The 14,722-nt window shown below is 56.8% G+C and overlaps 1 protein-coding gene across 1 annotated transcript; it reads left to right on the forward strand.

The window, feature by feature from the left end:
- Window positions 1–8,655: 8,655 nt before the first annotated feature.
- On the forward strand, window positions 8,656–14,319 carry LOC105467909 (serine protease 22). Its single transcript, XM_071083964.1, has 6 exons — window positions 8,656–9,226; window positions 10,062–10,088; window positions 10,689–10,851; window positions 11,081–11,358; window positions 13,044–13,201; window positions 13,748–14,319. The coding sequence occupies exons 1-6, from the start codon at window positions 9,145–9,147 to the stop codon at window positions 13,982–13,984; spliced, it is 945 nt and encodes a 314-aa protein (XP_070940065.1). The 5' UTR covers window positions 8,656–9,144; the 3' UTR covers window positions 13,985–14,319.
- The last annotated feature ends 403 nt before the right edge of the window (window positions 14,320–14,722 follow it).

Consider the following 14,722-nt stretch of genomic DNA (forward strand, 5'->3'; position numbering starts at 1 on the left):
AGTCCAGCCTCTGGTCATAGCTGTTGGTGAACCAACTGCTAAACTCATTGCCCAAGAGTTTTGGCAATGACCTTGGTTCCTCACCCCGCTCAGGGGCAGTCACTGCCTTCCACCTTCTGTGCAGATGGCTCGCTCAGAAGGCACCATCATCCTTGTGCTGGGAGGCTGGGGGGGATGCGGTGGGGGAGGCCGGGCCAGAGGGGCCACTCTGGTGCCCTCCTGCCCAGGAGAACTAGGAAGCCAGGAGTCCTGGCTAAGCTGCAGCCTGGGATGACCCGACCCAGCCCTGGGAGGTGACTTGAGGACAGGGAAGTGTGGTGGCTGCCGGGCTGGCCAGGCTAGCCCAGGAATGTGAGAGGGTTTCCCTGACAGAGAGTGTCCTGACCTGCAGGGAGGACCTGGCAGGTGGGGCCCCCTGGTTGGCACCTGCTATCCCTGACCCAGGACTGGGAGACGGCACAGTGGCGCATTGCCAGTTCCTCTGTCAGCAGGGGATAGGGCCCTCTGCCACCTGCACCCCCTGCCCCCAGCTCTCTATTGAGCCCGCAGCCAGCCTGCTGGGGCTTCCAGGCACAGGCAGCAGCCCTGGCTCGGCCACCCTCCCACCCCAAGAATGATGGTCCAGGCACTTGGAGCCTGAGTTCACATCCTGCACATACGAGGCTTCTGTCCTCACCTAGAGAATGGGGGGAGAGGCTGGAGAGAATGAAGTGGCAGGAAGCAGGGAGCCTGGCCAGAACTGGCACACCAGAGCCCACGGAGAGGCATGGGAGGAGGCCTTGCCCAGTTATGGCAGTGGGGTCCTCTGCGGCCTGTGTGCACACCTCCCACCCTGCCCTCCCCACTTTGGGCTCCCCAGTTGACACATCTAGAGCCTTCCCACCTGCTCAGGGGCAGGAGGGATGGCCTGTCCCACAGCCCTGGCCTGTCCCAGGGAGTAGGGGGCTGAGCTGAAGCCTCAGGCAGTGCAGCGGGGCCTGTTGGGCGACTGCAGCTCCCCGACCCTGCACCTTTGTCACTCACCAAAACACAGCAGCAGCAGGAGCGGCACCGCAGCGGGACGCCTCATGTCCTCAGGCCTGGCTGGGGCACAGGGCTGGGGTCGGCGGTGGCAGAAGTGTTGAAGCAGGAGCGAGGTGCAGGCTCCATGAAATGGAGTTTTATGCTGGAGATGAGCACAGGCCCGGCTATGCTGCCCAACCCGTTGGCCCGGCCTGTCCAGCTCCTCTCCTCAGGAAGGAAGCGCCCAGAGCCGACTCCTCTGTGACCTGGCCCTGAACCCTGAGACCCCCGGGCAGACCCCTCAAGTCAGCGCGGCGCGGGGTGCCGTTGGCCTTGGTTCCTGGACCCTGAACACCCAGCAGACCCCAAGCTGACCGCGGTGCACGCGAAGTCCGTCCAGCTTCATTCATTATTATTATTTTATTTATTTTTTTAATTTTTTGAGGCGGAGTCTTGCTCTGTCGCCCAGGCTGGAGCGCAATCTCGGTTCACTGCAAGCTCCGCCTCCCGGGTTCAAGCCATTCTCCTGCCTCAGCTTCCAGAGTAGCTGGGACTAAAGTCACCCGCCAACATGCCCGGCTAATTTTTTGTATTTTAGTAGAGACGGGGTTTCACCATGTTAGCCAGGCTGGTCGCGATCTCCTGACATCGTGATCGGTCCTCAGCCTTCCAAAGTGCTGGGATTACAGGGATGAGCCACCGCGCCCGGCCTCATTCAGTATTTTATTGAGCGCCGACGGAACACAGTGGGGCTGGGCAGCGCTGGTGGGAAAGTCAGGGACAGGGGTGTTTGTGGGGCCAAGGGCAGGGGAGGCAATGGGACATGGGGCGGGGTCCGGGGTTGGCCCCAGCGACACTCCTCCCGGGACACCAGGCCCCAGAAGTCCCCCAGGCGCGCGTCAGCCCGGCCCAGGTGGCCGACACTGGCTCCGGCTGCCGTCCCTCGGGTGGGACGGGTGCTTCCCGGCACCAGGCGGGGCGGAAGCGGCTCCGGGAAGGCCGGGCCGTGGTGACAGTCTCGGTGTTGCCGCCTGGCTGTGGGCGCGGCGCCGCGGCATAAGAGACTCGGGGAGGAAGTTATTTGGGGCACGGAGCTGACGTCAGAGCCAGAGTGGGGCCGGGCCGCGGGGTCGGGGGCGCCGGGCCTCAGTTTCCCCGCCGGCGCCGGGGGTGTACTCGTGGGCGGGGCGGGGCCCGGGCGGCTCCGGGCGGGGCTAGGGGGTGAGGGCGTTCCCGCCTCAGCCTTGTCCGCGCGCGTCGTGGTGCTGCCCTCTGGTGGGCGCGGGGCGCGGCGCAGACGTCCGGGGCGCGGGCGGGGCTCTCCCAGCCTCCTGGTCGCGGCTCCGGCTCCCTGAGCAGCCCTCCCTAGCCCTGCCCTCCCACCTCTCCGCCTCCACCGCCCCCTCCCACCCTCCCCGCCCCTCCCGCTCTAGTCCCTGGAGTTCCCGGGTCGGGGGTGGGAGGCGGGCTGGGCAGTCCCTGGGGGGCTGGAGGGAACGAGGGAACGAGGGAGGGCGGAGTGGGAAGAGGAGACTCCAAACGTATTCATTCATTTATTCATTCATTCAGTCAATCATTTCTGAACGGATTTGAGCCCAATACCGTCCCAGGTTTGGGGAATACAGACGTGACTCAAACAGACCTCACCTCACAGTGTGAGGGAGAGGACAGGACATCATTTAGCAGATAATCTCTAATTATAAACCGCGATGGGCCAGGTGCAGTGGCTCACACCTGTAATCCCAACACTTTGGGAGGCCAAGGCAGACGGATCACCTGAGGTCAGGAGTTCGAGACCAGCCTGGCCAACATGGTGAAAGACAAAATACCCCATCTCTACTAAAATACAAAATTAGCCGGACATGGTGGTGGGCGCCTGTGATCCTAGCTACTCAGGAGACTGAGGCAGGAGAATCACTTGAACCCGGGAGGCGGAGATGGTAGGGACACAAGATTACACCACTGCACTCCAGCCTGGGAGACAGTGAGACCACGTCTCAAAAAAAAAAAATTAATAATAATAATAATTATTATTATAAACCACAGAAAGTGTTTCAAAGTGTCTGGGTGACCACATTTCTCCAGCACCCGATGGTCGGGTCACTGGTGGGCTCTCAGAGGCAGTCTTAGAGCCTCTCAGGTAACTACTTCCTCTTGGCACCTTTCTCTGTTCCTTGGTGTCTGCTCCCTAACCCTCCTTTTAAGCCCATTCTTCTAAGGGTGGCTCCGCCTTAAATTCAAGCAAGTTGGCCGGGCACGGTGGCTCAAGCCTGTAATCCCAGCACTTTGGGAGGCCGAGGTGGGTGGATCACGAGGTCAGGAGATCGAGACCATCCTGGCTAACACGGTGAAACCCCGTCTCTACTAAAAATACAAAAAAAAAAAAAACCTAGCCGGGCGTGGTGGCGGGCGCCTGTAGTCCCAGCTACTCGGAGGCTGAGGCGGGAGAATGGCGTGAACCCGGGAGGTGGAGCCTGCAGTGAGCCGAGATCGGGCCACTGCACTCCAGCCTGGGCCACACAGCGAGACTCCGTCTCAAAAAAAAAAAAAAAAAAAAAATTCAAGCAAGTGACAAAAGTCAAGAGGACAACAGGGAAAGCTGGGCTCTTGAGGAACAAGGCACAGCCACGCCGGCGATTAGAGAATCAGGAACCCAGACTCGCCTCCATGTCCCTGTGCCTGGAGCCCACGGACCCAAGGCTGAGAACAGGCCCCTTCCTCACAGCAACCACCCAACAAATGAAGAGGGCGTTAAAATCCAGAAAGATTTTTATGGTTTTTTGTTTGTTTGTTTGTTTGTTTTTGAGACAGAATCTCACTCTGTTGCCCAGGCTGGAGTGCAGTGGCACAATCTCGGCTCACTGCAACCTCTGCCTCCCAGGTTCAAGCGTTCCTCCTGTCTCAGCCCCTCTAGTAGCTGGGATTGCAGGCACATGCCACCACGGCCAGCTAATTTTTGTATTTTTAGTAGAGACAGAGTTTCGCCATATTGGCCAGGCTGGTCTCGAACTCCCGACCTCAGGTGATCCACCCGCCTCAGCCTCCCAAAGTGCTGGGATTATAGGCGTGAGCCACCGTGCCCAGCCTGTTTCCACCTTTTGGCTATTGTGAATAATGATGCTTGAACTTGGGTGTACAGATATCTCTTTTAGACACTGCTTTCAATTCTTTTGTGAATATACCCAGAAGTGGAATTGCTGGATCAAATGGGAATTCTTCATTTAATTTTTTGAGGAATAGGCAAAATGTTTCCCAAATTTTTAAGAGAAAATTAATGACTAAATATTGAAGATAATCCAACTTCTAAAAATGCCCTTAATTATTATTATTATTATTAATTTTGGAGACACAGTCTTGCTCTCTCACTCAGGCTGGAGTGCAGTGGTGTGATCTTGGCTCACTCCATCCTCTGTCTCCCAGGGTCAAACAATTCTCCTGCCTCAGCCTCCTGAGTACCTGGGATTACAGGTGCCCACCACTACACCTAGCTAATTTTTGTAATTTTAGTAGAGCCAGGGTTTCACCATATTTCCCAGGCTGGTCTCAAACTCCTAACTTCATGTAATCTGCCTGCATTGGCCTCTCAAAGTGAGATTACAGGCATGAGCCACTGCACCTGGCCAGCGGCCCTTAGTTATTAATATTCAAGTCCATTCTTTTTTTTTTTTTTTTTTTGAGACGGAGTCTCACTCTGTCGCCCAGGTTGGAGTGCAGTGGCCGGATCTCAGCTCACTGCAAGTTCTGCCTCCTGGGTTTACATCATTCTCCTGCCTCAGCCTCCCAAGTAGCTGGGACTACAGGGGCCCGCCACCATGCCTGGCTAATTTTTGTATTTTTAGTAGAGACAGGGTTTCACCGTGTTGTTCAGGCTGGTCTTGAACTCCTGACCCCAGGCAATCCACCGCCTCGGCCTCCAAAAGTGCTGGGATTACAGGCATGAGTCACCACGCCTGGTGGTTTTTTTTGTTTGTTTTGTTTTGTTTTGTTTCTTTAAGTTATAGTATGTTCGTTTTTTGTTTTTTGTTTTTTGTTGAGACGGAGTCTTGCTCTGTTGCCCAGGCTGGAGTGCAGTGGCATGATCTTGGCTCATTGCAGGCTCCGCCTCCCGGTTCACGCCATTCTCCTGCCTCAGCCTCCCGAGTAGCTGGGACTACAGGCGCCCGCCACCATGCCCAGCTAATTTTTTTGCATTTTTTTAGTAGAGACGGGGTTTCACCGTGTTGCCCAGATTGGTCTTGAACTCCTGACCTCAGGTGATCCACCAGCCTCAGCTTCCCAAAGTGCTAGGATTGCAGGCGTGAGCCACCGCGCCGGCCTCTACCTTTTTTTTTTTTTTTTTTAATATAATGTATTTAATTGTAGGCTTATAAAATTTATTTATTTATTTATTTATTTATTTTTTTATTTTTATTTTTATTTTTATTTTGAGACGGAGTCTCGCTGTGTCTCCCAGGCTGGAGTGCAGTGGCGTGATCTCGGCTCACTGCAAGCTCCGCCTCCCGGGTTCACGCCATTCTCCGGCCTCAGCCTCCCAAGTAGCTGAGACTACAGGCGCCCGCCACCACGCCCGGCTAGTTTTTTTTTTGTATTTTTAGTAGAGACGGGGTTTCACCATGTTAGCCAGGATAGTCTCGATCTCCTGACCTCGTGATCCACCTGCCTCGGCCTCCCAAAGTGCTGGGATTACAGGCTTGAGCCACCGCGCCCGGCCTAAAATTTATTTTTTAACAAAGACGTCAAAAAGTGTATTTAACACCCAGCTTGCAAAACGTCTGAAAATTTAACCATGCCCTCTAGCGAATCCAGCGCTGTCCTCAGATGCGGTTTTTGACGGTGCTCATTTTACTTCGTCATGTTTGGGGCTTTTAGTGGTCGGGACACGCAAAGCCAGGAAGAGGAAAGAGGCCAACGGGAGAAGAAAGCCGGGCTCCAGTCCCTCACGCGGCCACCGGGGGGCGACAGACACAGGCCAATGAGCAGTTGGGGACCGGAGGCGCCCGGGCTCGGCCGCTAGGCCTCTTCTCCTCCCACAAGGAGGACTGACACGCTTTTCCTGATGTTTTGGGCATGGCCTGGCACAGGCGCGGCGGCAGGGGTCTGGGGTGCCGAGGGGCCGCGCCCTGCCCGAACTTAGGTCCCTGGTATTGACTACCAACGCTGTCCATCCGCAGTGCCCCAAGTGGCCCCGGACACCGCCCAGGCTCACTCTGGCGGCCGCCATAACCCCTGCCCGGCAGCCTCTGCGGCCGGAAGTTGGCTCGGCCGGTCTTCCGGGCATCCCTCGGGCAGTTAACTGCATTTCTGCTGGCTGGGTATCCGCGGCAAGTTGAGATCATTAGTTGGCTGAAGTTAATTAATCACCGGACAATTAGCTTATATTTTTCCTGATCCTAAGATCAGCTGGATTGGTGAGGAGGAACTAGAGACAACAGCTTCCTTCTGAGTCACCTTGAGGCAGCAGCCCCTGGGGAAATGCAGGGAAGGAGAGTACCCAGGCTTCCTGGAGGGGTTGGCCCCAGGGCATGCCCTGCTTGGGCGGAAAAGCTGGAGTTTAGATGAGGAAACCTGTATTCTCTAGACCTCCTGCCAACTCTTTGCCTGACCTTGGGCAAAACATTTAACTCTCTGCTGGGCCTTGGTTTCTTTAGCAAACACTGACGCCTGCCTCTCCGGCCCCCCCGCCCCACCCCCATCCCCTGCTTTTTAAATGTTTATTTATTATTATTATTTTTTGAGAGTCTCCCTCTGTCACCAAGGTTGGAGTGCCGTGGGGCAATCTCAGCTCCCTGCATTCCCCTTTCTTGTTGGCAGACAGTGCCCACCTCTTCAGGGAAATTTACTCCAGTGCTTCATCCTACCTGATTGGACACAGCCGACCATGTTGGTCCTGGTCCCCTTATCAAATGCTGGCTCCTGGAAATAGCATTAAAGCAAGCAACTGATAAGACAAAACTGGGCTGTTGCTTATCATGCTAAGGGGAAGCACGTCTTGAAAGAGTCATTGTAGAGTGGAGGTGGGAGGGCAAAGTTGAGATATTGAGGTTTTGGGGTTTGGTTTAAGGCAGGTCCTTTGATGTCGGACTTAATCAGAGTTGGGTGAGGATCATGTTATAATAGTTTTAGGATTGTTGGTCACAGTAGTTTAGTATTGGTGGTCACAGAGAAGTGAAGACTTCAAAGACTCTTGGAGCTTTCTTTGATGCTACCTGTTGAAGAGCTGTGTGGTTTTATTAATAAATGGATTTTCGGCCGGGGGCGGTGGCTCAAGCCTGTAATCCCAGCACTTTGGGAGGCCGAGATGGCCGGATCACGAGGTCAGGAGATCGAGACCATCCTGGCGAACCCGGTGAAACCCCGTCTCTACTAAAAAATACAAAAAACTAGCCGGGCGAGATGGCGGGCGCCTGTAGTCCTAGCTACTCGGGAGGCTGAGGCAGGAGAATAGCGTAAACCCGGGAGTCGGAGCAGGGAACAAGGTGGGGCTCACCCCAGGCAGGGTGAGGCACCTCCTCCAGGCTTCCAAAGCCCCCCTGGGGGCTGTCCCAGCAGCCACCCCCAGAGTTGGTGTGCAGTTCCAACTCCATCACTCACCCAGCAATCTTGGGCAAGTCACTTAACCGTCCTAAGCTGCCTCAGTTTCCTCATCTGCAGAGTGGGAATAATAAGGACATTTGAGGATTAGGTGAGGCAATGCATGGCACTCCTAAATGTTTGCTCTATTCTATAGATATTACATTTATATAAATATATTTATCATATACATATTCACTGCTATGATTTTTTTTTTTTTTTTTGAAACAGTCTTACTCTGTCACCCAGGCTGGAGTGCAGTGGCGCGATCGCAGCTCACTGCAACCTCTGCCTTCCAGGTTCAAGCAATTCTCCTGCCTCAGCCTCCGAAGTAGTTGGGACTAAAGGCGCCTGCCACCATGCCTGGCTGATTTTTTTTCTATTTTTAGTAGAGATGGGGTTTCACTATTTTGGCCAGGCTGGTCTTGAACTTCTGACCTCATGATCTGTCCGCCTTGGCCTCCCAAAGTGCTGGGATTACAGGAATGAGCCACTGCGCCCAGACGCTATGATTGTTTTTAATTCCCCCCCAGCGGTAGCAAGGGCCCTGCTGGAGGCTTGTTGATTGAACTGGTGAAGGGGCACAGGCTCCTGTCTCTTTGTAGAGGAGGAAGCCTGCCCTGCTTGGGTGGGAATGTCAGAGTGTCCCAAGTGTGGGGCGCTGCAGGGCACTGAGTCAGGGAAGGTCTCACAGGATTCAGCCCCGGCTTGCCATTGCCGCAGCCGCTGGGAAGGAAGAACCGAGAATCCACTCCCAGGCCAGGACCCGGCCCGGCACAACCCAGTCCAGCAGCTCTTTGAATCCTGGAAGCCCCAGCCCTTCCCGGGGCTCCTCCTCTCTCAACCCCGCTGCTTGGCTGCGCCCTGGTGCCCATGGGCTCCTCCCCTTCCCAGGACTCCAAATGAGGTGAGTCCTCAGGTGTCTGAATGGCAGGGCTGAGGCCCGCCTGCAGAAACGACAGGAGGGCGGCCACCAGGAGGCCACCAAGGTCGCCACTCACCTGATTCACAGCTTTCGGGAAGTGGGTTAACGGGATTCCCGAGCCCCGGGTTGCGCCAGGTCTCTGGACTGAGTCACAGGGGCCCGGGCCCCTGCAGGTGGGTGCCCTTACTGAGCCTCGGGCACCCCCTAGATCCCTAAGGCCTTAGCACCCCCCAACACTCAGTACCCCAGACTTCACCACTCCAAACCCAGGCCCTCCCCAGCCCGGAACCCCTTCCTTTCAGTGCCCTGGGACCTTTCTCTGCCCCTAGACAGTCAATGTCAGGGACCACTGGGCCAAGCCCCCTCCCCTGCCCTTCCGGAGGCCACATCCTGGACCCACAGCTGGAGCCTGGGGTCTTAACTAGAGCCCCCCCCAGGGCCCTGTAGCGGCTGGCTTCCTCCCCGCAGCCCCGCCCCCTGCCCATGACCCACAGCCAGAGTGGCCTCGGGAGCCACCTCGAGACTGGTCTGACGGCATTCCGCCTCCCGGGATAAAACCTGGGGCGACCTGCAGGGAACCTACACACCCTGACCCGCATCACCCTGGGTCTCTCGAGCCTGCTGCCCGCTCCCCCGCCCCACCAGCCATGGTGGTTTCTGGAGGCCCCGCATCCCTGGGTGGGGGCTGTCTTGGCACCTTCACCTCCCTGCTGCTGCTGGCGTGGACAGGTACGTCCGGAGGCTGCTCCTCCCTCCTCCCTCCCACCTCCTCCCTCCCTCCCTCCCTCTCTCCCTCCCCGCCTTGCCTCTCTCATCTCCTTTCTGCTTCTGCTCTCTGTTTATCTCTGGCTCCTTAACTGCTCTCTGCCTCGGTTTCTTCTACGGCTGTGAGGATTAAGCAGAAAACGCAGCAAGTACGAAGCGCGCCTCTGTCTCTGGTTACTGTCGGCGTCGCCATCGCCTCCTCCTTCTCGCCTCCGTGTTCTCCCATCTCCTCATCCTCTGCGGCTTGCCTCTGGGGCAGCACCGTTTTGTTTTGTTCCTGCGGCAGGAGGTCAGGGGAGGGCACCAGTGGCAGCAGCGTCCAGGCCCGAGGGGCTCAGGCCTGTGCCTCCCTCGGAGGAGCCGGTCCTGGTCCTCGGTAGGCAGGCTGGACGGGAAGCTGCGGGAGGGCAGGCTCACAGCTGTGCAGCCAGGGCCTGGCCAGGCCCCAGGAAATGCCCCGCCAGGAGGGGCCCTGGGGTTGAGAGACTTGAGGGGCTCCCTGGGCACTGGAGGCCTAAGGGTTCCTCACCACCAGGTACTCAGGGAGACCCCTCCTCACTTGGCGCTGGGGACCCTCCTTACTGGGCACTGGGGGACCCTCCTCACTGGGTGCTGGGGGACCCTCCTCACTGGGCACTGGGGGACCCTCCTCACTGGGTGCTGGGGACCCTCCTTACTGGGCACTGGGATCCCTTCTTACTGCGTGTTGGGGGCCCTTCCTCACTGGGCATTGAGGGCCCCTCACCACTGGGTCCTGGGGCCCCTCACTGGCCTAACTGTTTCCTTCTCTTGCCCTCAGCCACCCTCAATGCGGCCAGGATACCTGGTGAGTGGAGCTGGCAGCTCTGACAGGAGGGAGAGGGGAGGAGGCCCAAACTCAGGCAGTATTTATGTGTCCCTCCCCTGGGCACGGGTCAGAAAGGGGCTGGAGTGAAAGGGGGAGAGAGCCCAAGGGGAAGGGAGGCAGGAAGGAGACACCAACGCAAGGAGAAAGGCTTGAGAGGTGCCAGAGCCAGAGGAGAGAGAGAGAGCCAGGAAGGTGAACAGAGCGGAAAGCAGGGTAAGGAAAGGCTGTGGGAGAGACCAGGTGCAGCTGACAGGGAGGGAGTGGGAGGGCCAGGGCAAGGGCCAGGGGAAGACCAGCAGAGAGTGAGGATGGAGGGAGGGAAGGGACTGGGAGGTGGGCGGAGCTTGGGGTGTGGGTTGGGTTGGGGTACAGGTGGAGCTTAGTGTGTGGGTAGAGCTAGGGGTGTGGGTGGAGCTTGCAGTGCAGGTAGAACTTGGGATGTGGGTGGAGCTTGGGGGCATGAATGGAGCTTGGGCTGTGGGCAGAGCTTGGGGTGCAGGCCTAGGGATTGGGATTCCGAGGGTGGGTTGTAGGAAGCTGGAGATAACAAAACTTGACCGTCCCCTCCGGTTCCCCCAGCCTGTGGGAAGCCCCAGCAGCTGAACCGGGTTGTGGGCGGCGAGGACAGCACTGACAACGAGTGGCCCTGGGTCGTGAGCATCCAGAAGAATGGGACCCACCAGTGCGCCGGCTCCCTGCTCACCAGCCGCTGGGTGATCACTGCTGCCCACTGTTTCAAGGAGTATGTATAGCCAGCCTGGGACACTTGATTCTCCAAGGCCCTAGGCTTTGTGCCCCAGGTCCTGGACTCCCTTCACGGGCTCTGCTTCTGGGCCTCTGTTCAATCTTGGTGCCCCTCGATTCTACCTAGAAGCCTCTCCTGCCTTCAGGCACCTTCACACCCCTGCTGTTCCCCCAGGTACCTCCTCCCAGACCCTCCTGGCTGATCCTCCTCTTCCCTTTCCTTCCAGCAACCTGAACAAGCCATCCCTGTTCTCTGTGCTGCTGGGAGCCTGGCAGCTGGGGAATCCTGGCTCTCGGTCCCAGAAGGTGGGTGTTGCCTGGGTGCAGCCCCACCCTATGTATTCCTGGAAGGAGGGTGCCCGTGCGGACATTGCCCTGGTGTGTCTCGAGCACTCCATACAGTTCTCGGAGCGGGTCCTGCCCATCTGCCTGCCTGATGCCTCTATCCACCTCCCTCCAAATACCCACTGCTGGATCTCAGGCTGGGGGAGCATCCAAGATGGAGGTGCGGCTTCTTTCTCTCCAAAGTGGTTGGGGGTGGATGGGGACAGAGGATGGCAGATACTTAGGGACACAGACACCATGAGCAACAAAAGGTGGAGGCCAGAGGCACAGCATGACACAGATAGAAGAAAAGATGGGTTGCAAGCCAGAAGAAACCTCGGTGGGCAATTTCAGGCCATTTCTCTTTTCTTTCTCCTTCTTCTTCTTCCTCCTCTTTCTCATCTTCCTCCTCCTCCCCCTCCTCATCTTCCTCCTCCTCCCCCTCCTCCCCCACCTCCTCCTTCTTCCTCTTCCTCTCCCTCTCCGTCTCCTTCTTTTCTTCTTCTTCCTGTTTTTTTTTTTTTTTTTTTTTTTTGAGATAGGGTCTTACTCTGTCACCCAGGCTAGAGTGCAGTGGTGTGATCATAACTCACTGCAGCCTTTGCTCCCAGGCTCAAGTGACCCTCCCACCTCAGTCTCCCAGGTAGCTGGGACTACAGGTGTGCACCACCACACCTGGCTAATTTTTGTATTTTTTGTAGTGACAGGGTTTTTCCATGTTAGACAGTCTGGTCTTGAACTCTTGGGCTCAAGCAGTCCACCAGCCTCAGTCTCCTGAAGTGCTGGGATTACAGGTGTGAGCCACTGTGACCGGCCTCATTTCTACTTCAAAAGTATCTTTAGCTATGTTTTGAGGCAACAGCCAGACCCGTGAAGCTATTCAATTCATCGATATAGGAATGGCTGAAAGGAGGTGTGTGTGGGACTAAGCTGAATACAGGGTGAATATAAAAAGAGGTCTGATTCCAGAGTGGGAACAGGCACCACCTGGTGGCAGCATGCCATAATTGTGGGCAAAATTCTAAGGAGAAAATGCAGCCTCCTTAATTGTAAAATACAATTTTCAAACCACCTCTGGAGGTTTGGAAAACATCATCTTGAAACTCAAACTAGATTACATAAAGCAAGAAGCAGGGAAGCAGCAAGAGAAAGGTAGATGACAGATCGACAGGCAGGTGGATGATAGAGACTGGGCTAAGGAAAAGAAACATACAGGCAGAAATGAGGATACAATGAAGACCTGGAAGAGAGAGTTTGAGAGAGAGAGATAGAGACTATGTAAGAACAAAGTGTAAGACAGATGAAAATTTAACCAGATTCCAGAATAATTAAGAGAAATGACACTAGCTCAGGTGTATGGGGATCCCACTGACTCTGAGGTTTCAGCCTCCCCATAATCTCTGTAGGGGCTTCTTCAAGAGCTAGAATTGCGGACTTTCAGTCCACAATCTGCAGACCACAGTCTGTAGACCAGCTCCAGGCAAGGTGTGGGGATCCCTCAGGTCCTGGTAATTTTCAGCATTGAGAAGACATTTATTGAACACTTCCTCTATAGCAGTCCCAGTGCTGGATGAAGTAATGCAGTGTCTGAGACAGGAAAGGCTCTAACCATCTGTGGATATCAGAAAATTTATTAAAGAGGCAGGCAGTGTCTTAGGTTTCACATTCATGTTCTGATTCAGCAGGGCCAGAGGTGGAGACCTGGAATTTCGATTTTCTGAAGGCATCTTGGGAGAGCCTGGTAGAGCTAATCTGTTAGCCTTTGAGCACCGCTGCTGAGAGGAATAGTGGTCGGGGGGATAGTCCTTTGAGGAGGCAACGAGGAGGGAAGACCCCCAAGCCTGATTCTGTCCTCCTTCCTCTCAGTGCCCTTGCCCCACCCTCAGACCCTGCAGAAGCTGAAAGTTCCTATCATCGACTCGGAAGTCTGCAGCCGCCTGTACTGGCGGGGAGCAGGACACGAAGCCATCACTGAGGACATGCTGTGTGCTGGCTACTTGGAGGGGGAGCGGGATGCTTGTTTGGTGAGCCCCCCCCTCAAGCCCCCCACCCCTGGCCAGGAGGACCTCGAGAAGGAGCCAGCATCAGCCCTGTCCCCACTGGGCATCACCACCTCTCCCTGGCCTCCTCCCCAGAACTGGCTGTGCCTGACAGCCCCCGGTCCCCATAGAACCAGCCTCAGCCTGGCTCAGCCACTCACTTATTTGTTCAGACATTAAACTGGGCATCCAGCTGCACCACCTTGCCCTCCGGGAGCTTGCATTCCCTTCAGGGGGTTTCCCATGCCTCAGTACCCAGAGCCAGCTCTAGCTCTGGGACTGTCTGGAAGACAGTCAGATAGTGCAGCAGCAGCACCTGGGCCTGGACGTCTTAAGGCCTGGCCGTCTTAAGGCCTGGCTGCAGCTCCTACTCTGTCGCCAGGCACTTCTCTTGGGTGGAGGTCAGGTCCTGTCTCCCCCAGGAAGGAGAAATGGGCTCCCGGGGCTCATCTACTCCCTGACAGGGCACGGGCCCTGGATTCTGCCACCCACTGTGCCACGGGGGTTCCTAACCTCGCCTCCTCTCTTCAGGGCGACTCCGGGGGCCCCCTCATGTGCCAGGTGGACGGCGCCTGGCTGCTGGCCGGCATCATCAGCTGGGGCGAGGGCTGTGCCGAGCGCAACAGGCCTGGGGTCTACATCAGCCTCTCTGCGCACCGCTCCTGGGTGGAGAAGATCGTGCAAGGGGTGCAGCTCCGTGGGCGCGCTCAGGGGAGTGGGGCCCTCGGGGCACCGAGCCCGGGCTCTGGGGCGGCCGCGCGCTCCTAGGGCGCAGCGGGTCGCGGGGCTCGGATCTGAAAGACGGCCAAATCCAGATCTGGATCTGGATCTGCGACGGCCTCGGGCGCATTCCCCCGCTGTAAATAGGCCCAACTACCTCTGGGGGCCCGGACGGCTGCTGCGGAAAGGAGACCCCTCCCCGCCCCGCCCGACGGCCTCAGGTCCCGCCTCCAAGGCCTCAGGCCCCGCCCCACGACTTCCGGTCCCGCCCGGGGCCCCATTGCTTTTGTGTTTATAAAAGTTAATGATTTTTATAGCTATTTGTAACCCTGCCCACATATCTTATTTATTCCAACAATTTCAATAAATTATTTATTCTGCAATGTCTGTTTTTCCCATGCCTGGGGACACTGGAAAGCAAGGGTCCAGAGGGAGTTAAGGTAGGGGGTTGGATGTTGGCCTGGCCAGAGACTGTGCCATCCTGTCCACCTGGGGCTCACTCTGACCCCTGCTTCCACCTACGGTTCAGCCTCCTGACCCCTGACCTTTGCAGCCTGGGCCACCCTCCCTTTTATCCCTCTCCCAACCAGGGCAGGGCAGCCGATGGAGAGGGGCCAGAGTCTAGAGGCCTGGGAGACCCAGCTCTGCCGCTTCAGGAAGGGGAAGAGAGGGATTGGGAACCCCCAAACTGTGCGTTGGATTCCAAAACAGGCTGGTGAGGAGAAACCCAGCCCCATGGGAGTGGGGTGCTACCTCTCCACCCCCGGCCAAGTCCCCCCTTCTGCT

Source organism: Macaca nemestrina, chromosome 18, assembly GCF_043159975.1.
Source record: "Macaca nemestrina isolate mMacNem1 chromosome 18, mMacNem.hap1, whole genome shotgun sequence".
Lineage (NCBI taxonomy): Eukaryota > Metazoa > Chordata > Mammalia > Primates > Cercopithecidae > Macaca > Macaca nemestrina.

What these genes read in the sequence shown, in the direction of transcription:
- LOC105467909 (XM_071083964.1), top strand. Translation starts at nt 9,145, where the DNA reads ATGGTGGTTTCTGGAGGCCCCGCATCCCTGGGTGGGGGCTGTCTTGGC. An exon ending in CAATGCGGCCAGGATACCTG is followed by an intron (nt 10,089 to 10,688) that starts GTGAGTGGAGCT and finishes CGGTTCCCCCAG; the next exon opens with CCTGTGGGAAGCCCCAGCAG. An exon ending in GCTGCCCACTGTTTCAAGGA is followed by an intron (nt 10,852 to 11,080) that starts GTATGTATAGCC and finishes CTTTCCTTCCAG; the next exon opens with CAACCTGAACAAGCCATCCC.